Source organism: Gopherus evgoodei, chromosome 13, assembly GCF_007399415.2.
Source record: "Gopherus evgoodei ecotype Sinaloan lineage chromosome 13, rGopEvg1_v1.p, whole genome shotgun sequence".
Taxonomy (NCBI): Eukaryota; Metazoa; Chordata; order Testudines; family Testudinidae; genus Gopherus; species Gopherus evgoodei.
Genome location: NC_044334.1, coordinates 23939165 through 23961820, shown reverse-complemented (window position 1 = coordinate 23961820; position 22656 = coordinate 23939165). Strand labels below are relative to the sequence as shown.

Sequence of the window (22656 nt, the reverse complement as noted above, 5' to 3'; positions counted from 1 at the left end):
TATCCCTAATGTCAATAAACTGGGGACATGCCCTTCAGTATGTGGTCCCTGGCCTACTTACACATTGTAAACTGTAAACTGCTGCCAAGTAAGTGCAGCAAAGAAACTTTCTTTACTCCCAGAACAAATGGTAATTGATTAGGTTGGGAATGAAAACTGGTGAAAGACCAGAAACAAAGGGCAATAATAAATGACAAAGTATCAAGTTTAGGGAAAGACTCTGATCAGTTGCTGTGGGAATTGGGTGCCGAGTAAGTTTTAATTTAACATCCTCATTAATAATACAGAAAAGGGCGTAAAAGGCATGTTAATGGAAGTCACAAAGCTTACTACATTGGGAGTAGTTGCTAGCACCAGTCTGGACAGAGATGTAATAGGGAGATGCCAAGATTAGAAACATGGATAGAAAACCAAAGGAGATTCAATTCGAAAAAAATCTAATACTTTAAAAAAAATACGACATGCAAACAACGCTAAAAAAGACCTAAGGGTGGCAGTGGGCAGGAAATTAGACAAGATTTTGCAACAAGACAGTAACCAAAAAGGCCAATGAAGTTTGGGGCTGTATACAAAGAAGCATCATCATTACAGAGCAGAGAGGAAATAGCCAGACCTGGGACAGTATTTTCCTCTGTGGGCACATCAATACCAGAAAGATGTGTCCAAATGGAGAGAAAAGAGGAGCACAAAATGATCAGGAGGGCTGGAAGGACCGAGTTAGGAGAAAAGAGCGGCACATCTATAGTTTGGCGATGAGAAGAACGAGCAGAACAATCAGGGAAATTGTAGAACACAACAAACATTTGAAGGGTGCAAACACCACGGACAGAGACGTGAGCGAGTGCTTCCAGGTGGCTTTACTGGGATTAACAGCATGAAATTGGGAAAAGGAAAATTTAGGCTGAAAATCCTCCTGACAAGCTGTGGAACAGTCTCCTGAGGGAAATGGTGGATGACCCATTACTGGGGCTTAAGACTAGATTGCCCAAGACTCTAGACAATGCCCCACACAGAATAATCCTGCTCTGGCTGGGAGATGGATCTAGGAGAGCTTTTCCATCCCTAATTTCTATGATTAATCGGTAACTATCTGCAAACCTTGAATAAGGACGCAGGCCTCTGATCATGCAGAATGCAATGCAGTGGTGAATCTTGGAGAACTGGGAGCTCCACATCTCCCAGAAACTCCCTGCTGCTCACTCAAAATCTAAATCCAACTAGTTACACTGTCTTTTTAGATCTCCCACATGCTCACAGAGAAAGCCTGTAGCCTAAACCTTACAAATCTATAGTGCAACTGCATGAAAACTGGGTAAGAGGAAACTGTCCATTGCACAACAGACAAATAACATTTTCCTTCATGGGAGAATAAGGGAGAAAGAAACTTGGATTGCAGCAGAAGATTAATGGTCCTGTGAGTACACACAGGAGTTTGTGTAACGGCTCCAGGCAGGGTCTTTCTTAATGAAGGAGATCCATACAGTAACAATGGGATGATAGCCAATGCATGGTTCCAGAAGAAGGTGAGTCATTGGGTTATATACATCAGAGGTGAGGGAAAAGGCCTATGATTTTGGTGAGGAAACCTCAATGGAGATGAGTTATGAGGGAAAAGTGATACTTAGAGCTACCATCTTGCTAGAACACAAATCTCTTGTGGCAAAGACTGTGGCAGAGCATTGGACAAGGAGGGAACTGAGCTCAAAAGAAATGAGATTAATGTACATGCAGTTCAGGGAAGTGTGGAAGAGAAATTTGTGCAAGCCGTACAAGTTAAGGGTCAAGAAACAGATCTGGCATCACCAGAAGGGGAGTGGAACTGCCTCAAAAGAATGTGGATTGAGGCAGAGGAAGAGGTTTGTGGGCAACGTAGATGGGAAAAGCCCAGGAAAAGAGAGGAATGGCGATGGCCTGATCAAGTGCAAACAGCAATCTGAGATAAGAAAATGGTGCATAAAAGAAAAAAAATCAAATCCACTGAGTGTAAACGAAAACAAATACAACGTAGCAAAGCAAGCTACCCAGCAGGCAGTGAAAGCCAAAAAGAGTGACCAAGACAATTTACACGCCAGCGTTGTGAACGACTCACAGCTAGCTGGCAAAAATATCTACAGCATTACAAAAATGAGACGCAAAGGGAAAGAGGATGGTATTGTCACACCATTAGCAAATGATGACCAGGCGATACTACTAGTAACACCTGAACAAGTGAAAGAGCGGTGGAAAAAATTCTTTGATAGTCTCTTAAATGAGGCAAACCCCTATAGGGTGGAGTGACCAACATGTGACCCTCATGTAGTGCCTGAGCCTCACACAACAGTGGGTGAGGAGATACGCAGTTCAGGTAATGAAGAACAGTACGGCACTGAGACTCCAAGTGACAGCAGACCTGGTGAAAGTCTTGGATGAGTGAAAAAGTTAAAGTCATATGGTGAGGCAAGACAATTCCCAAAGGCTGGTGCAAGTCTATCCTGGTCCCAATACTTAAGAAGGGAAGTTTCCATGAATGTGAAAACTACCAAGGGATAAAACCAATGTCATGTGGGATGAAGATGCTGGAACAGACCCTAGGCATGCCAGGACTTGGAGAATGGTGGAACTCCTCCTGGAACAAGAACAGTTCCACTTTAGGAAAGGACAAGGAACCACAGACGGCATGTCTGTAAATTGGCAAAGGACACAGAAGTGGCTAGAGCACCAACAGGATGGTGTCTGGGGTTTTATAGACCTAGAAAAGGCATATGATAAAGTGGACAGAAGGATGCTCACACTCTGAGGTAACACAGAGTGTCTGAGGATTTAGTAACTATGGGGAATGCCCTACATAGATCACCCAAAACAGTGATCCAAACATGTTTTGTAACGAGAATCGCATTTGAAGTGAAAGTTGGACTGCACCTGTGGTCGGCTGCAAGTCCACTGCTATTTATCATATTGATGGACTACATCAGCATGAAGATCTCAATGGGAAAAGGAGAAAAGCTGCTCTATGCAGATGACACAGCAACCAGGGCACCCTCAAAAGAAGAGACAGGGGAAATAAGAAGCCAGTGGTATAACCAGAGAAGCTGGGATGGGATGAAAATGAGCATGACTAAGACAAGAGTTCATGTGGATCCCTAGCGGTGCCACAGGGAAACTGGACACAGAGATTAGTGAAATGTGACTAAAGCAGACAGACCAGTTCAAGTCCCTTGGTGGGTCAGGTGTGGAAGCCAGCGATCCTGAATGCGTTGGACAGTCCAGATTGAGCAATGCTGGAACAGTGTGGAATAACATCTCAGGGATTATGCATGACAGGCGTAGGCCACTGACACTAAAAACCCAACTCTACAGAAAAGCTGTGTGGTGCAGACGCATGGGTGACATGGAGACGGCAGGTTCAGTGCCTACAGGTGTTCAAGAAGAGATGTTTTCGTGCCATAAGAGGAGTTACACGAAGAGAGAGACTTCAAAAGGAAAGTATTAGGATGGAAGTCAAGTCCACAATGTGGCAGACAAAAACTAGGAATGGGAAATTCACTGGTTTAGATACATGCAGAGGATGAATGAAAGAGACCTGCTGAAGACAGCATGGCAGGAAAGGGAGTCAGAGGAAAGTCATGGAAGCAATGGATGGATATCAAAGAAGATGGTCAGTAGATGGACAGATGAAGATGGAGGGTGCTTGCACGACGACCCAACCCCAGTTGATGGGATAAGGGGAATATGGAAAAGAACACACATACACAAATATCCAATTTCTGATTAACATTCTTTTCCTCTCCACTTCTAAGACCACACACGAGGTCACCCTCCCTCCAGGCTAGAGAGGGAGCACTCCTGTAACACAGGACCCAACTCTGCTTCCTGCGCACTTCATTGCCACCCTACTAGACCAGTAGGCTGGTTTGCTGTTTTAAACTAAATCTGGAGTGCAGAAATCCCCTCTCGCCCCTCAAAGCTTTTGAGCACGTACTCTTAAGTCTTGTCTATACAACAAAAACTGCCCACTGGATAATTTAACAGTGAGTGCCTGCAACAGGGGCAACTAAACTAATGCTGGTGATGGTTTGTCTTTTCCTATGCTTGTAGTTGAACTACATTCAGCGCTGCTGCAGAAATCATAATTAAATCCTTTATCCGTTTGCTGCTGACAGGCTCTTCCTTAAGCTAGGGAAGCTACTGCATGAAATACTGCCCCATGAGACTTGCAACTTCCTTCCAGAACTTAAACCTCTTTTCTGCAAAGCACACCAGGGTACAAAGGGGCAGGAGTCCTGCGACTGCTCCCAAAGTTGTACCTCACAACATGAGCCCTTTCCCCATGCAGCTTACCCGTAGTCCTTTCCAAAAGCGTGAACCTCGGAGCATCCTGTTACAACAGATGCATGTTAACAGGAGCAGAATGAAGTCTGAAAACAGATCAGCAAGTGCCCTAATTCTCCAGCAATGCAAATAAACAAGGCCACCATCCCTTTACATTTCACATAGGCAGGTTGCAATTTTCTGAAGGAACAATGCAGCCAGATATCAAAAGCGATTCTCAGAACCAGCTAGATTTCAAATGAACCATTTACATGAAAAGCGGCTTAAACGTGGTGCTTTAGAAAGATGCATCAACAATAGTGGCAGCCAAGGTTGTGCATAAAGGATGAAATTCATCTCTGCACAGAGGACCAGTCCAAGGCCACTACACAACAGGTCAGTGCAGAAGGGTGAGTTTCAGCCCAGGTTAACCACAGCTTTCTGAAGTGTCATCTTATTCCATTCCCCAATTAGTATTTCTTACTAGCAAGAGTCTGGTGGCAAGAGATTGGAGACCATGAATTCATTCATTTACTGTTGTGGTGAATTTTAAGGTGTCTTGCAAAATTCTACTGGCCCAAAGTGAGATTTAATTTTTGGAACAGACAAGTAAAATATCACCAATTTTCCAGCATCGTTGAAATGTAGAAGGGTGGGCAAATGGGTTCAGTGCCTGCACTGGGAAATGGTCATGATACTTTGGCAAAGCTGCTTGACAAAGGTCTTTGCTTAGTTCACCCACCCTTTATCAGGGAAGCTGTTAAGTAGAACTGAAGCTGAAATTACATTTCGAAATGAAACTACATAGTGATCATAACAAAAAAGGGAAAATTTTTCAGGAAAACCAATCCACAGGGTCCAAGTAGTCCTGACCTCTGCCTACCTGGATACACTAGAAAATGGCCTACTCCACTCTGCCAAGCGACATCCTGTCCCACCACCAATACTGGTAACATTACTCCACTTCCGATCTCCCTCCCTCCCCCAAACTTCTGAAACAGAAAAGTGAAAAGTTACCCGCAACAGGTCTGCTGATGATGGCCTTTCCTGAGGTATTTTCTGCAAGCAGTAATCAACAAATCCCCTAAAGGAGTCCGTCCTGTATAGAGAGAGAAATTTAAGGGGGGGAATCACTTCAGGGTCCCAAAGGCACACTGGTGACTTTCAAAATTTATCTGCATCAGTAAGAGGGGGAAAAAAAAAATCTGTATTTCTCTGTTCTTAAGTTCTGGGATACGAGAGAAACTAGATTGTTGCCAAGTGTACTGGTTAATTCCCTTGGTTCCTCAATGCAGGGAGAAACACAAGGGCACTCACAGTGAGGGGAAAATCACTCTCTGTGTTGGATAGTAAGAAGTTCTGTACTGGAGTTCAAGTCCTTTTACTCTAGTGAAGGTGAAGTTTGCACTAGCAGATGCATCTTCCCCAAGAAAGAGGCTTTCTTTTTAACAACTTGATGGTATAGAGCTCCATTTTATCCAATCATTACTGACAATGCACCAGCTGTGGCACTTAAGCACATGTTTCAGGGCCTTGCTCAACTGGGGCTGGTATCTTGAGGGATTCCCTGTCTCCCCATGCCCAGGAAGAGAAAAATAGTCTCCTTGAGTGTATTGTTCCCTCCCTGCCAATGAAACTCAGACATTAACACATTTCAACAGGAGTAATATTTCTGTACAGACCACACTGATTTCCTTACGTTTTTAGTCTCTATTTGCATTTTTGGTGCCAATGTGAGGACACAAAGGGCAACAGAAAAGTCCATCACTACATTCATATGCCGTATTCACAGCTGTTGGTACTCGGCAGCAATCTTCCCCTCAATTTCAGTAAGAAGACCTTTGGATTCTCTAGTGCTCCAGACCAGCAGATGGAAAGTCTGTGACAGCATCACATAGGTTCTAGTGATTTAGGACAATGAATACTACTCCTGCATTATTAAATTTAACTTACTTTATTCTGCCTCTAGGTTTTTTAATTTTCCATATGCTATACATGAAGCACAGTAATTGCATAATAAACATCGTCAAGATGGAAGTTAGAGGTTTGGGTGTGTGGGTAGAAGACCAACTTTTTGGCACCTGGAAAGGCGCGCAAGGTAGATTGGGATTATGGGAAAAGTACATTAGCTGAATGTTTCCATTATGAAATAACTCTGAAGTTTCAGAGTTAACACATGTGCTGATAATAGGGCAAGTTCATACCCAACTATGAGCTATTGTTTCAGGCTCTCCACAGATTGAGGCAACCATCACTGCCTCAGTTACACTTCACTTTTGGAGGGTTTCCTTTGCAACCATAAAAGAGAATGATTTTTAAAAATGTCTAAGCTTGGATTCTGGAACACAAGTGCGTGGCAAGGTGAGATTCTGCAGCCACAGAGCCCTGAATATTTGACAAAGCTCCTAAAGTGACTCCCAGGAAAAGCTAGTTGAATCTACCTATCTGCACCTATCCTTTCTCTCAGTTTTTGCTGCACAGTTACACTAACAGTTCTTCCTTCAGTCAAGCACCATTCACACCTGAAAATTCTGCTGACATTGACTTAGGTTGGCTTAATACACACACTAACATTTTACCTCATGCATTATCTACAGGCACGTAATTAGTACCTGCACACATCGGACTGCAGGACAGCCGAAGTGACAGCAGGTCAAAGCTAAGCCTACCTACTAGAGAATATCTGTGCAGTAGCAGATATAGAACTTGACAGCTGACAGCCAATTGCTACACCAGAACAAGCGCTTTCCTTGTCAGATATTTAACCACGTGAAGGGTTCTGAAGAGGCCAAGGGTTTTCAGGAAAACAAACACCAAAAGAGAACAGAGTAGCATTCTTACCATTCATTTGACTGTAACGTAGGGGAGTCATTCTGGGCTATGTGATATAAGGCACTCATTGCATTCATGTTGAAAAGGGGAGGCTTCCGTTCGGCTGGAAAGACAAGAGAGAGGAGCGATAAAGCAGGCGAAGAAAACGGAGAAAGACAAGGAAGTTCAAGCAAGGTGTCGCTGCTAAATCAATAGCTCATTACTGTCGTCATGCCACATAAACCCATTATTCTAATCTCCTAGGTTAGTTCAGGACAGCCCTTTCGGGAAAACTGTTGGTCACCTGAATGCTGGATGGGACGGCTCCTGAGAAAGCAAGTGCAACCCAGTGTGTTTTACCTGTAAAAAGGGTTGTAGTATCTTTTACCCTAGTGACATCTTCCTGAGTTTGGCCTGCTGCAGTACATACAGGATGAGAAAAAATTGTCGGTGCAAGTGAAGCACGATCGCCATCTGCCCCGGAAGAGCTGGGAACTGGCACCTAAAAACGCTGGATGCTCTGCCTGACTACATCTGATGCTAAAGAGGACAAGACGCCTTTGATTTTGGTGCCCTTGTAATTGCAACCAACTGGCAGAAGGACAACAATTTGCCTGCCTTCCTGCTTCTTTGCTAAATTCCTCCTCAGCTCCCCTTAGCTACAGTCACTTCTGGGAGTGCACTTGTGACAGGGTACTCAACTTCTGTCTGTCTGTGCTCTCCTCAGAGCAGGGCACAACTGCTGATCATAGAAACCGAGGCAGGAGGCCAGTTTTCACCCTGGTCCAAGGTCAGATGTACCATGACTCAGTGTAGGCAGATTTTTAAGTTCACGTCAGGTCAGAGCAGAGTAGCTGCTTGTCCCTGACATGCAATGTGCATACAACTCAACACAATTTTTTTTCAGACTAATTCTGGCTATGCAAGAAACTGGGTTCCACTATCCTGGGTCAGACAAACACTTGAGAGACAAGTCCCGGTGGCTGAATAAGAAAATTGGTACTTTCCAAGAGCATTAGCAACAACAAGAAATACTTGGTAAAAAAGCTTTGAGATCCTTGAATGAAAAGCTCCATGGAAGTTCAAATATTAATTCAGCCTCAATGTCCATATGGAGTCTATCACAATACCCATTTTACAGTGGGGAAAACAATCACAGAGAGGTTAAATGACTAGTTGACTGGGAAATGACTGGGAAGAGAACCCAGGAGCTCTGATTCTCCATTTCTTAATTCTAAAATACAAACTGCATCAAGGGGAAGCTAGTTCTAGCCACTGAAATGCAAGACTTGTAATTGCCAGCCATCACACAGCATGAGAGATGGAACTACCCCTTTCTGTCGAAAACAGCATTTCTCCCCATTCCTGGTTCCCTTTGCCAGTCCCCAGGGTCTGCTGCCAGCTGAAGGTTTACCAGAAGTACCATTTTCAGGGAGTTTTCCCTTACAGCAAAGACCACTTCAGATAGATTGCTACAAACACAGTTTTAAAATGGGTTATTTTTTTCTTTGAAAATGATCTACTGAACAAATATAAAGTTAATTTTCAAACTTTAAAATGTCCACAACCATTTTATAGAACAGCTACTGCAGCAACATATGCTAGTGCTAACTACCCAAGTATCAGTTGCCACTAATTCCTTTTTGACTTATTAACACTGATTACCCTGGTGTAGTATTCAGTTTATTAAAGTTTTCTCAGAAGCCAACTCTCAAGATACAGAAGGTCCCACCACAGCAGGGTACTGTCTGAATGCCTGACAACCTTTAACAGCTATCACAGTGCAGGGTTTTACTGCTTATGTTTCATGCTTTTCTTATAACCCTTACTTATTTGATGGGCCCTGCGTTGAGAATTATTGTGGTAACTGTCACTCTATATAGGGGAGAGAACATGTATTTTACCTGCTGGTGCAGACACTGAAGAAAACACAAGGAGTCCCTGATGAGGAGACAGGAATCAAGAACAGGAGAAAACAGAACGAAGCTGACATGGCAGAATGGTGGGGGACAGAGGCAGGGAGGGGGAGTTACCTCCGTGGCCCCATTAAGAGCACAGGAGAATTTTTATCTTTGGGGTTTGTTGCTCATGTGCTGTTTCTTGCAACATGCCTCAGGGGGTTTCCTTGCTGGCTAGGGCAGCATTTAGGTTTCAAGAGGGGTACGTTATGCTGCCTTGTCTGACAATTTTCCAGTGCAGTCAGGAAGTTATCCCACATCATCCCGCATTTAGCCATGTTGCCTATTAATCAGTGTACACAGCATGCTGGGTCTACCTCCATGTGAAGCAACCTTTGTAGACAGAAGGGCCTGCTGTGCAATTCTCACAGAAAGAGGCAGTTACTACAGCATTGCACCAGTTGACCATACTCTGGATGGTGAGGTGAGAAGCTGCTCAAACATTCAGTGTTGATGTTTGGACACGGAGGAAAGGAACTGGTGCTTCCCTCAGCCTGAGAGAATCGGTGACCCCTCCACCACTACCAGTGACCAGGGCCGGTTTTAGGAAGTGCGGGGCCCAATTCAAACAATTTTGACAGGGCCCTTGCAGGGATGACTTAAAAACAAAACCACATGTGAAAAAACACGTGGGGCTTGTATTCACGGGGCGGTTTTCTGAGTCTTTGATGGCACTTCGGCGGTGAGTCCTTCACTTACTCCAAGTCTTTAGCGGCACTGAAGGACCTGCTTCCCAAGTGTTGCCGAAGACCCAGAGTAAGCGAAGGACCCGCCGCTGAAATGCCATCGAAGACCCGGAGAGAGCGAAGGACCCACCACTGAAGTGCCGCTGAAGACCCAAAGCGCCGCCAGGTGAGTAAAAATTAAAAAGGCGCCTCTAGCCAGGGAAGGGATTCTCACTGGGCGTGGGGCCCTCTTAGGCGCGGAGCCCGATTCAGGGGAATAGGCCTAAAGCCGGCCCTGCCAGTGACTAGTAACCCAGCAAGAGCGACTTGGTCTGACAATTACTACAAATAACACAGGACCCGAGTACTTGTGAGATGCCTTGTTGCTTTTTATTCCCCTGAGCCCATGCAGGCTGACAGCACGGAGCTGCTGACCACCCCCCAAGACAATCCAGAGAGCACTGTGAGAGGCAGCATCTTCAGGAGCCCATCATCATGGAGCTCCTTTCTCCCACTGCCATATATGAAAGCACACGGGTAGCATCCTCCTTCATATTGAAACTCAAGGTATGGTTTCCTTTTTTGGAGCTTCGTTTCTCTGCCTCTCAAAGTTGGTTCCCACTGGGGCATCTTGTCAGGCCTCTTACCCAGGTCCTATGGTTATCCACCAAGTGCTGTGAACGTGCTTGTCCCTCCATCCAATATAGAAGATATGGGTCCAGTCCCGCAGGCACACAATTCAACTGTACAGACAGCGCAGATCAGACACACAATAGACGAGGTGAGCAATTTGAGAGTGGGATAAATAATCCCATCTCATTGAGTGTGTATTTTTAAAATGGCTTCTATGGATGAACACTGGAAAGATATCAAGGAGAACTTGGTTTTAAGAAGGGATTTAAATGGAGCGGGCAGTGAAGCTTGCTGTAAGGGGAAGCACCAAAGAAGGCACAATGAAGAACGGAGGAGGACACACAGTGTGTGGTTAGGTGGTGGCTTGTATTAGGGGATCCGAGTGAGATGGGAAGCAGGAAGAAATGTTGCACATTATTTTTTAGTTTCCTTTAGTTGAGGCTCCCAGAGGCTGTTGGGCATGGGTGTCTGGAATGTAAAGATGACAATAGCAATGTGCTTCCCAGTACTCGTAAGGTGCCATTCTACAATGGCTCCACACAGGGACAGGTTCACAATGTAGGGTCAGCACCACAGTCATCTCCTGTCATCTTCAGGAGCGATCATCCTCTGGGATTATGTCTACATTGCAGCAAAGAGGAAGCTTCCCAGCCCAGGTGGACAGATTTGCACAAGCGGGGCTTAAGCCAGAACACTAGAAGTAGCGTCCACATCGCGGGTCTGGTGGGGACTCAGAATAGTCACTCAAGCTCAGACCAGAGGGTCAGGAGGGCTTAAGAGCCCGAGCTGCTGCCTGAGCCACATCAGTCATAGTGCTCGACCCCACTGGCACGAGTTCTGCTGGCTCCCAGATGCAGTCTAGAAAATCCCTCGCTGTTGTGGCTTAACAGGCAGTGTGCACAGGGAATCAGCTGGAGTACTTTGATGGCCGAGGCTGAATTATCAACCATGTGTAGGCTCCACTCACCTGCTTGCTCAAGAATAGGATATTCATGTTCTTTCTTGGGCAAGGGTTGAGGTTATTCTTTGTGGATCTAGTGGAGCCATCCTAGGGATGACAATGCTGTCGTACTGGGAAACAAGATGGACTGAAACAGCGTAAGAAGTGATGGCTGAGTGAGGACTTGAAGAACTATTCATATAGCAACTCCAACAGTTTGACAGGGTTTAAGGCATCTGTTTTTAAATCTGGGGCTACAGGGGTTTATCATCTTTGTGTACCAATAGGCCCCTTACCTGTAAGTGATTTGAAAAAAGCAGGTTGAATCTTTATCATTAGCTGTTGGTTATAGGCCAAATCCAACTTTGGTATAGGAGGACAATTCCCACTAACTTCATTGGAAGTTTCATCTGCTTACACCAGCACTGAATTTGTTTCTATATCAGGAATTTGCTACCAAAGGGCTCAGTCTCCTGGATTGTACAGTATCTCAGCTCCTACGGAAATCAACAGGAGTTGAGGGCATGGAGCACCTTGTAGAGACATTCAGTAACATATAGGATTGGGTTTAAAGGAAAAACCTGCCAGCATCAGGAGCAGTTCTCCTGTGATGACTGCAACCAATCTACTGTGGGCTCATCCATGCGTTTCTGCTGGAAGCAGACAGTGAACTCAGGGAACAGGGGATAATTCATACAGACCTGCAGAACCTCTGACAATTATAACCCACTATCATCCAGGAGAAAGCTCAATTTCCAAACACAGCAGCCAGCTGAGACACCCAAATCCTACATCTGGATGCTTAAACTGGCTCATAGGAATGTAATGCTCTTTTTCTGTTCCTACAGTAAATGCCAATTTGAGGAGCCAAATGTAGGTTTGGCATGGTTTCTTAAAGGGCTCCTGTTTGAAAACCAGGCCTCCAGAATCACACTGACAGCCTTTTCTCTTGTTTTTCTCCAGAACCACCTTTTATTCAGAGGAATTTCAACACTCTATTAGCTACAACAGCTTCAGTGCTTCCTCTTCTGCCAGCAATGGAGGATCTGCCCAAACCCAGCTCTGCCTAAACACATTAAAAAAGACCAACTAAATCCTTTTTGTGCTCAGAGTTGTTATTCCCTGAGCACCTCAGGCTAGTATAGAACACAGTGGTGGTGATAGTTAACTCGTGATATACCAGAGGTAATGAAGTGTTTGTAGTCAAGCATTTATCTGCTGGGTTTTCTAAGTGTGTCAGGCTCTTTATTTAAGAGGGAGAAGAATCTTCCAGTCTTTTAGGACACCAGAATAAATCACAAATTCAGCATGATGAGTACTTGGCAAAGGAATAGAATAATGCATTGACTCACCTAACTCAATGCATGTGATCCCAAGAGACCAAACGTCTACCTTCCCATCATATTGTCCTTCGTCCATAGCCAAGATCACCTCTGGGGCCATCCTACCAAGCACAGCACAAAATATGCGGGTTATGGGAAAAAAATCAACAGCACAGATCTTCCTAAAAAGATACCTTCATTGTCTTCAGTCGCGCAGTGGCCCCAGAATGTAAAGAATCAGCACGGAGCTGAGTAAAGCCATGCTGAAATAAAACAACGCTTGCCTGCATTAGCAGCTTCTCCAAGAGGCATTTTTAAGAAAGGAAAGAAAACAAGAGGCCAGCCTGGATCGTCTTGCTGTTAGCGCAACATGCTGGCACATGGGAGACCCACACCAATCTCAAAGGCATTGTACCTGGAGTCAGCCAGCAGGGGCTGAAGTGTCCTAAAGGCGTCACTTTCAATCTCCCCAAAGATGGTGAGTTTTTTCCACTGGCACGCCAGGAGCATTTTCCAGCAGACATGTGCAGCCTGTGAGTGCAGCTATGAAAGGAACAGGGGAATCTGGAACAGAGTGGGGAAATATGGCGGTCCAGAATAAAGGGAGGGTGAAAAAATAGGGGACCCGGCTTGGGAAAGGTTCAACCTCTTAACTTGCTACTTCAGAGGGGAAGTAGGCTTCTCACCCCATGTACTTGTACAGAGGTTGGGCGATAGGTGATCTCTGGCATCAATGCCCTGGAGAATCTGCCATGAAATAAATGGAGTGTAAAGCTATGCTGAGCCACTGGGCTGGGACCATTAATCAACTCAAATGAACATCCAACAAGTTTCTTCAAAACAGAGTTCTAAATTATTTACATGCCTATCCCTGCTGCACAGTCAGACTGACACGGCTCTGGCCTCCCTGGCAATAGAGTCTGTCCATCATCTAGGACAAAAATCAATTTTTTAAGCTCCGGGAACTATGGTAATTGAAACAGTGACAGTGGCCACATCAAACTGTGCTGCAAAAGCCACCTTTTCTCATGGGCACTCAGGAGGAGAGTGGGTTGAAGAGCTGGGTATGGAGGTTTTAAAAGGCTGCTCAGATAATGCTACTGGTTGGAGGTTTTTAATGCCGCATATCGTTCGTTAAGCGCCAGAAGTGAGAGAGAGGCCCTATGAAGACTAACGTGTTCCAGCTCTACTTACCAGTAAGGTGTCCCCACAAAGGAGTTGGCAGGAGAGACTATAGACGCAGACCCAAAATCAGCTAGTTTCACCTGACCCGGTTCCGTTAGGAGAATATTTCCAGCTTTAATATCCCTTGGGAACAAAAGAGAAGTGTGGTTTTGGTTACAATTAAAAATGCAGTGACACTACAGTCCATTAGCCTTTCTGCAGAATAAGAGCGACGCAGCACCGAAGATTTGAAAGGCCCCAAAGAGCAATTATTTACTCATGTTTATGATGATAGTGCATCGGAGCCACCAAGAATGGGCTGCTTTGTGCCAGGCACTTTACGAACACGGGGTAAGACAGAGACTCTGCCCAAGAGTTCACAATCTCAGTAGACAAGAGAGAGACAGGGTGGGGGAAAGGGTGTCACACACAAGCAGAGTGAACCATGCCAGGGCAGCAAGTGACATTTGTGCCACTGTTGGTTTTAGTTATGAGGGAAGAAGCTAACTGGAGAGAAAAGCCAGAGGAGAGGAGCCATTCAAGGGGAGAAGAGGGTAAGAGGGGCAGGTCTGAAGGGAAATTTAAGTGAAGAGACTGGGAGGGAAGGGTGGAGAGGGCTGGACAAACAGCCAATCAGCACAGGACAGAGAAAGTCCAGTCAAAACTGTCTCTGAGTGCCCCAGGTCCCTGCTTTGGCTGCTTCTGTGGCTGCTCCTACTGGCTGGAGCAAGGGACTCAGTAATCATGTGTTTTTTCTGGGAACAGGGAACTTTCAGGCACTAGAAAGGAGGAATGATGACCTTGTGGTTTAGCCACTGGCCTGAGACTTAAGAGATATGGGCTCAATACTCAGCTCTGCCACCTTGTATGACCTCGGGCATGTCACCGCAGCCATCCCGTGCCTCAGTTTCCCCATCTGAATGAGGATATGATTACTTTTGTATCTCACAGGCGTACAGCCAGGGGAGGATTAATTAGAATTGTAGGGGTTCCAATTATGGTTATGACGACTCTGTCAGTAGACAGACATGATGTACAGATATGAAACCATTTAAGCTGATACAACACATTAATCCTTAAGTGCCAGCAGTAAGGGGGTTAAATTCAAATGAACTTGTGAAATGTTGCTAAAAGGTTAAAGCCATTCATTCCATGACACTTGGCTAAATGCCTATACAGAGCTACAGATAACATTGCCAAGCTCAGGACCCAGGCAGAACTGTCTGTCTAATCTTTGCTGCACTGAAAACCTCTCTTCTCCCACCTCCTCCTAATATAAAACTAGGAAGAAAACCCAACAACAAAAAGATTGTTTTAGAGGATCCAGCTCTCGTTATACACTGCCAGCTGAAAGACGCAGTATAATAATGGACTGTGAAAACTAAGACAGCATTTGGCTAACGAGGGCAAAAGAGTACACCAGGGACTTTTTCACATGGCAGCATCTCAGTTATTTGCTTTTTGCAAAAGCAGGCCCTCGGTAGAAATGGCAGGTGAGTTAAAAGTCCCAGCTGAGTCAGGCTGTTAGCACTGTAGCTAACGGCAATGCCAAGTTCTATTTTTTTCAAAAAATATGACAATACACAATAAACCACTGCAGTTTTTCCCCATTCTGCGTCCCACTACATAAGCCCCCAAACAGCAGAACCTTTTACATGATTATTAGTATTACTGCAGCTCCTAGAGACCTAAACATGTTTACGGTCCCCACTGTAGCGGGCATGATCAGAACGTGGGTATGAGACAATCCCTAACCTAAAGAGCTCCCATCCTAGACCAGTGGTTCTCAGCCCACAGCCTGTGGGTTGCTTGCAGCCCAATCAGCACACAGCTGTGGCTGAGGTGACATCTTCAGGGCCATACAGGTAGTATATATACTGTGTGGATGCAGCCCAGAAAACACACAGAGAGCTACATATGCAGTTCACAATGGTAAATAGGTTGAGAACCACTGTTCTAGACAGACAAGATAGACAGCCTGGGAGAGAAACAGAGGCACAAAGAGATAAAGCGACATGCCCAAGTTCACAGTGGGTTAGGGAACAGAACTCAGGTCCCCTGACTCACAGTCCAGAGCTGCATCCACTGGACCAACACTGCTCTTCAAACCTAAACCTAAACCTGTAACTATCCCAACAACTTTTCACTGATATTTTCGTCCCAGTTAGGGGAACACACTGAAATGTCACGGTGTGCTTGTCTGTGCAGAGAGTTTATTTCTACAGGGTACACCTACCGAGAAGGCATTTTACAAGCCTGCCCTGTATTGTACGTGCAAAGACAGAACCCAGAAAACGTGCAAAATACTCAGGATGCATACACCATTATGTCCAATGCTATCTCCAGTTCACTCTAATCTCTGAAAAATTAACAGAAGCTTGTGCAACAGCCCTATGTCACCAGTAAAAAGCCTTCACTGGGTAACAATGTACTGTCCGTATTACAGCTATTCTTAGCAAAGTTAGATTCACAGGGGCAGCAAGTGACAGTACGCATAAAGAACTTTGGGTTTGGGCAAATATATTTGCTTCTTGCTAGTTTATGGTTTATTTACTATCTGCAATTTAAAAGAAAAATAGCTTCATCCTATTGCATTCCACGTCATTATTATGTTGTGCATCCTCTTCTGTTCTCTAACAGGATGTCCAATTAGGAAACTGCACTTCTTCTGTTTCACCATAGGGTGTCCCCCTTATGCCAAGTCATGCTCATCTTGTTTGCCTCTCTACGGGGCAGGAAAACAGAAGTTACATGCAGTGTTGGTCCCAGGATATTAGGGAGACAAGGTGGGTGACGTAGTATCTTCTATTGGACCAACTTCTCTCACCAACACAAGCTGGTCTAATAAAAGAAGTGACGTGGGCAGTTTGGTTTGGTAGTCACTCGGCAATGACGCATGTGCCACGAAGACCTTTTGTAGAAGAAATTTTGCCTGGAGGCGGATGAAAGCCAACCTCAGTGGAGGCCTGCACTTTCCTCCGAGAGAACCTGTCCTCCAATTGCACTGTTACTGATTATCCATATTACTGTAATACTTAGTAGCCCCAGTAACAGACATGGACCCCATTGTGCTGGGTGCTGTAAAAAACATAGAACATCTAGAGCCCTGGCTCCAAAGAGTTTTCCCTGTAAGACAGGAGACAGTGAGTGGGGACAGACAGGCAAATACAAGGAAATAATAAGACAATAGCCAAGAAATGATAAGACAGGTGGCTCCATCAAGGCAATGCTCCTCTCTGTGAGCGAATGAAGCCAAACATACTGCTTTGTCTCCCATAATTTCAGACACTAGGGTCTAGCCGAGAACCAAAGTGCTCTTCTTGGCTCTCTCTGCCGTGGGACAGATTTTCCTCCCCACCTCCTGAGTCCAGGAGCTGGGCATCCTTGAGGAGTGTGCAAAGAGCCGTGGCTGAGAGCATAATAATAGTTCTGCTTCTGCTACTGCAGAACAGAGTCAACAACAGTTCCAACAAAGTGGTTCTCATGAGGTAGCCAGGACATGTTAACACACTGGAGCATCCAGTGCCTCTGAAGGAAACATCTCATTGTAGCAGCCCCAGGATGTGCTAACTGTCTCTCTGCTAAATGTTAGCCTGCAACTTGACACTAGGTTATCAACATGGGGAGGATTTGAGCCCAAATGACTGGTTTCAAATTGCCTCTGGAAATAGAGAATTCTCATCTTTGCTCACTAATTCTGTGCTAACCCAGATCACCCCGTTTCATAGCAATACCCCAACCTAAGGGATTCTGAGTTACCAGAACAAGACAAGACACACATGTGCGTGTCTTGTCATGTTAAATTTCTGACAAAAGACAGGAGAGTCGGAAATTAAAGTGGCCAAACACTGGCAAACTTTACATCACGCAGGACAATTTCCCCAAACAGCCCGAGTCCGATAGCAGGCCTGGGGGCTTATGCCCGTTGCTTCAGAGGAAGGTGCCTAGTGTACACACTCTGCTGTGTGATGCTTTATCCTGAACAAGTGAAGTTTCTTCCTGACCTCTGCAGTGGTCAGCTGATTTCCTGAGGCACAAATTTTATTTACTCAGATCTCAGCAAGTATGGTGTAACCGTTACTATTATTGGTCAGAAAGTTAATCAAGCTCTCTTAAATCTGGCTTATGTTTTACTTTACACACTGTAAACTGTCAGGTATCTTTCCTGTATTTCCTTTGTCATCACTGATTCACCTAACTGCTTCCTCCCTCACATGCAGCCCTGTTTGCCTGGCACATTCATTTGGTGACACTGAGAGTGAAGTATTTGGAAAACCATTATCAGAGAAAAAGAAATCAACTGTTGGATTGCGGCTTCACTAATGACTGCAGCAGAAGAGCAGGCTCATTAACAAGGAGACAGCTTCTGTTTACAAACATACCCTGGCATTAGCAGTGCTGGGAAAGGGAATACTGAACAATGACATCAGTGTGTCAGGAAGTTCTGGTTAAATATTACTGTTTTATAAAGGTTACCAGAGTGTAGCAGAGCAATTCTCTATGGCTTCTCATCAGCCCTCAACCTAGAGCAAGATAAAACATGGCAGTACTGGACTGGACTCTTACCTATGAATCTTAGCATGAGAATGCAGGTAGGCCAGCCCCTGCAAGGCACCATGGGTAATGGCAGCAATCTCCACTTCCTGAAGTGGTTTCTTGTGAACTAAAGGGTTTAAACAACAAGATTAGGTAAGTTAGATTTGTTCCTTGCCAAGGATTTACACCACACTGGGAGGGGAATAGTTAGTCACATTCTTGGAACACAACTGGCATTTGCAGATCATGAGCAGTGTAATACCTATTCACCCCTATGGATTGCCTATGGGACAGAGGTAGGAGGTGGTTCAGGATGAACAGCATATAAAGAAGAGGTCCCTAAGTACATTCCACGAAGCCCTCAAATATGACCAGCACATGCCTGTGGCTGACCATATCTTAGCTACAGAGGTAGGGCCCATAAAATGTTACTTTTAGCTAGCTTGGGATGGGTTTCCTACTTCTCTTTACAGGCACCGTGAATGCCTTGGGGTTTCGTTTTAGTTCTGAGGTCACGTTAACCTCCCGTACTGCAAAACTATCTGCAACTATTCTTTCTAACTGCAGGGCAAAAACAAAGCTGATCAGTTGCAGGTTTCCATTATTACTGAACATACAACAAGCAGGTCCCATTTATCTATCAAGGAAGATACAAGCCCAAGAAAAAGGCTGTACGCATTTATTTTTTTCATTTTACAACATGTAAATGTGCCAGCTGGGTACAGTCCTTGGGCTCCTGGCAAATTCTCAGTGTGACCCTTGACATCTTGAAGTTTGGGCAGCCCTGTTACAGATAAGGCCCTACCAAAGTCACAGCCATGAAAAACATGCCACGGACTGTGAAATCTGGTCTTTTATGTGCTTTTACCCTATACTATACAGATTTAATGGGGGAGACCAGCATTTCTCAAACTAGGGGTCCTGACCCAAAAGGGAGCTGGTGTGTGTGTGTGTGTGTGTGTGTGTGTGTGTGTGTGCGTGCGTGCGAACTTTATTTTAAGGGGTCAGGGGGTTACAATATTGTCACCCTTACTTCTACTCTGTCTTCAGAGCTGGATGGCCGGAGGGTCATGGGTGTTGGCCAGGAACCCAGCTCTAAAGGCAGCACCCTGCCAGCAATACCATCCCATGCCACCCTTACTTCTGCACTGCTGCCTTCAGAGCTGGACGGCTGGAGATTAGTGGCTACTGACGGAGGGCGCAGTTCTGCAAGCAGCAGCACAGAAGTAAGGATGACAATACCATACCACACCATCCTTACTTCTGTGCTACTGCTGGCAGCAGCTCTGCCTTTAGACCTGGGCTCCTGGCCAGCAGCTGCCGCTCTCTGGCCGCCCAGCTCTGAAGGGAGCGCTGGTGCCAGCAGCAGCACAGAAATAAGGGTAGCAGTACCACAACCCCACCTACAATAACCTTGCGACCCACCACCACAACTCTGTTGGGTCAGGACCCCTACAATTACAACATGACATTTCAAATTTTAATAACTGAAATAATTAAATTTACGATTTTTTAAATCCCACGACTGTGAAATGGACCATGAATTTGGTAGGGCCTAGTTATAGAACATATAGGGCTTAGAAGACCCACACAGGACTTGGCTTTGATTTAAGGCACTAGCAGGGTTCACTGGAAGTATAGACAGCCTATGACATCTGTGAAATGGCTTCCTGAGCATCCATCTCAGCCAAAAACTGCCCCCCCCCACCCCCCCCAAAAAAGTTGTATTCTGGACAAATATGTGGTAGAAATGATACTTCACAGTTTACCTTCTAGCAAATCAGAAGCCGATCCTAGGCAGTATTCCATCACCAACTGCAACAGAAAAACACAAGCACTAACCATTAGGAAGGTAGAATACCCAATAATGGTGAAACATGAGACAATCCGGAATGGCTGGGTTTCGCACTGGCTCAGCACACCAAGGAATATGGAATACTAGCGTTAAAGAAAGGCCCACAGCTGACTGGCATTTCCTAGGCTCAGCTCATAACCAGGATGTAATAACGCAGAAAGAGACTTTTGTGGGGTTTTACAACCGTTTACACAGGGCACCTCCCCCTGCAATTTGAGTGTACGATGCCGTCTGCAGAGCTGTTCAGGAGCCCCGGCGTAATGTACCATCCTAGCTCAGGAGAAACCACAACACTATTTTGCAAAGCTAAGGGCAGGCCCCTAGACCTACTCTCATTCTCAGCTCATGGGAAGACGCCCTAAGCACGGCAGTACGAACAGCCCCTTCCTCAGCCCACCACCTGCACAGTGAACCCTCCTTCCTTGGGCCAGTCATGTCCACTGGCCCAAGGCATCTCCAGCATCATCTCTATTTCGCTTCAGGGCCTGAGAAGAGCTGTGAAGTAGGTAGGCCAATAACAAAATTTGACGGGGCATGGGAGGGGAATGGGTAGCTTAATCACCTGGTGTTTGTGCTCTTCCATGGCAAGTTCCTGGCCCCTAGGTTGGCAGGAGCTGGGCATGTGGCAAAAATGGCATATTTAATTCTGGCTAAAGAGGTGACTTGCACTGCTCAATAATTACAGAGCAGCAGTAATAGGCTCCCAAGGGAGCTCTGTCCAGGTCACTGCAGCTGAAAGCCTGGTGGCTACAGCGTAACACTTCCAGGGGGTCTATGAGTGAAAGAGGCAGGAAGGAATGTGGGAAGACAGCGTTCCAAGACTTCTGCTGATTAGTGGAATTTCTGTGCTCTCACCTGCCTCAAGTCACTGAACGAAGGATGTTCTTTCTGAGAGACAAATGCAGCAAGGATGGATTCACATTAAATGCAGATCTTACAACTAACTGCATGAACTGCAATGCCTTTTCACTGGACTAAGATCGATTTGTGAACTAACTTGCATTGGTATTTTGTGTCCAATCAATCTAGGAATAGAAACTAATCTGATCAACTATGTCACAATTGGTAACTGAAGAGTTTACTGTAGAATGCTTATTGCTCTGTTCTAGCCCCAAGTTGGTATTTTAAATTGTATTTCATAGCCCAATGCATTTATCTGCTGAAAGCACTTTAAATAAAATAACTAAGGCAGGGAGCCAGCTCGCTATTTGCATATTTTCCTCACAAATATTAAAAGAGAAATTCATTTTTCATCTCTCCCCTAGAAAGTTTAGGAAACCAGGCTGTAAGTGCAGTCAGCAGGATTTTTTTGAACAAAAAAGTGAGCCCTAACGTGGATTTTCACAGCTGGAGCATGTTTTAAATGTGTCCTGTTTATTCCTCCTCTTAACGAAATGTGAAAATCAAAAGCAGCTTGAAGCACTCTTGCATGGAACGCTCAAGGCCACAAGCACACTTGGCAGCATCCCCTTTGAGCTCGATATTTGCACTTATTGCTTATTCGGTATTTCTCCAGCTCCACTATTTCCAATAACCCCATTCAGCTTGTTGGAGATGATGCATCAGCACATTTAGTACAGCCAAGGCACAATGCTTTATGGCATCCTTTACTCAGCACACAATGCAGGACAACAACAGCCAGCCAGGTGTGTCTTGGTCGGAGTAGATATAGCCTTCCAATTCAACTAATACACTGACAACACTCAACTGCTGAGGGAGCACAGTCATCTGCAGCACCCTCCGCTCTGGCCCCACAACCGTCATCCTGGTGAGAAGGGGAGGCCCTAGGGTTGTGGAAGAGCGGGCTCACCCCACATTCACCCTGCAGTGGTGGCATTTCTGCCCTGTGTGGCTCACCCAGACTCTCCTCTCTGGACCCTGCACATCAGGTTGCAATGCCGCAGAACCACTTAGGTTTCACCCCGCCACCCCTCCAGCATAACCATAGTAAGATCATGTATGTGCTAGATTTCAGAAGGGCTGATCTAGTGACATACTGTATGTAGATGTGGATCTCAGCATCCACAGGTTTATGAAACCCAGAATCCAGAGGTTTCTTAGCCAGCCCACTAGGACTAATATATTTAGCTCAATTGGATTGGTATCTGTTTTCCTCACCTAATTACACAGCACATTAACATCGTTCTCAGTGTTTCTTTTGATTCGCTTGATTCAATTCTTGCATATGTTATATTCAGGCAGAGAAATTAGTTGCATGATGTAGCTGGAGATGTTTGTAGGTTATGGATGGCAAACAGTTTGCATTTGGTTATAAAACTTGATTTTCAAGCTGCATCAGAGAATAAATGCCTCCTAATGTAACTGGTGCTACCTCAGTGATTGCCCCATTTTCCAGCTCTTTAATAAGCTTCAGTAATCACTACCATGCCTATTATGGAACTTGAAATGTACTGCTTGTATCAGTGTTCCTTGATGGAAATTAACTATTTATTCCTCTCTTTTTCTCTTAGCTAGTTTTTGATCC

At 45.2% G+C, this 22656-nt stretch overlaps 1 protein-coding gene across 3 annotated transcripts in view; it reads right to left on the bottom strand.

Annotated features, from left to right (window-relative positions):
* TAOK3 (TAO kinase 3) overlaps positions 1–22656 on the bottom strand; it is a 142818-nt gene that overhangs the window by 44103 nt on the left and 76059 nt on the right. For 2 of the 3 annotated variants that reach the window (XM_030582809.1, XM_030582810.1), the window contains exons 6-11: positions 20086–20131; positions 18347–18443; positions 13811–13924; positions 12647–12738; positions 7129–7222; positions 5305–5386 (exon numbers count right to left, since the gene is read on the bottom strand). In XM_030582809.1, the coding sequence (XP_030438669.1) occupies positions 5305–5386; positions 7129–7222; positions 12647–12738; positions 13811–13924; positions 18347–18443; positions 20086–20131 (525 nt within the window). Of the gene's footprint in view, positions 1–5304; positions 5387–7128; positions 7223–12646; positions 12739–13031; positions 13181–13810; positions 13925–18346; positions 18444–20085; positions 20132–22656 lie in introns of those variants that run through there. The other variant, XM_030582811.1, reaches the window with a different exon arrangement.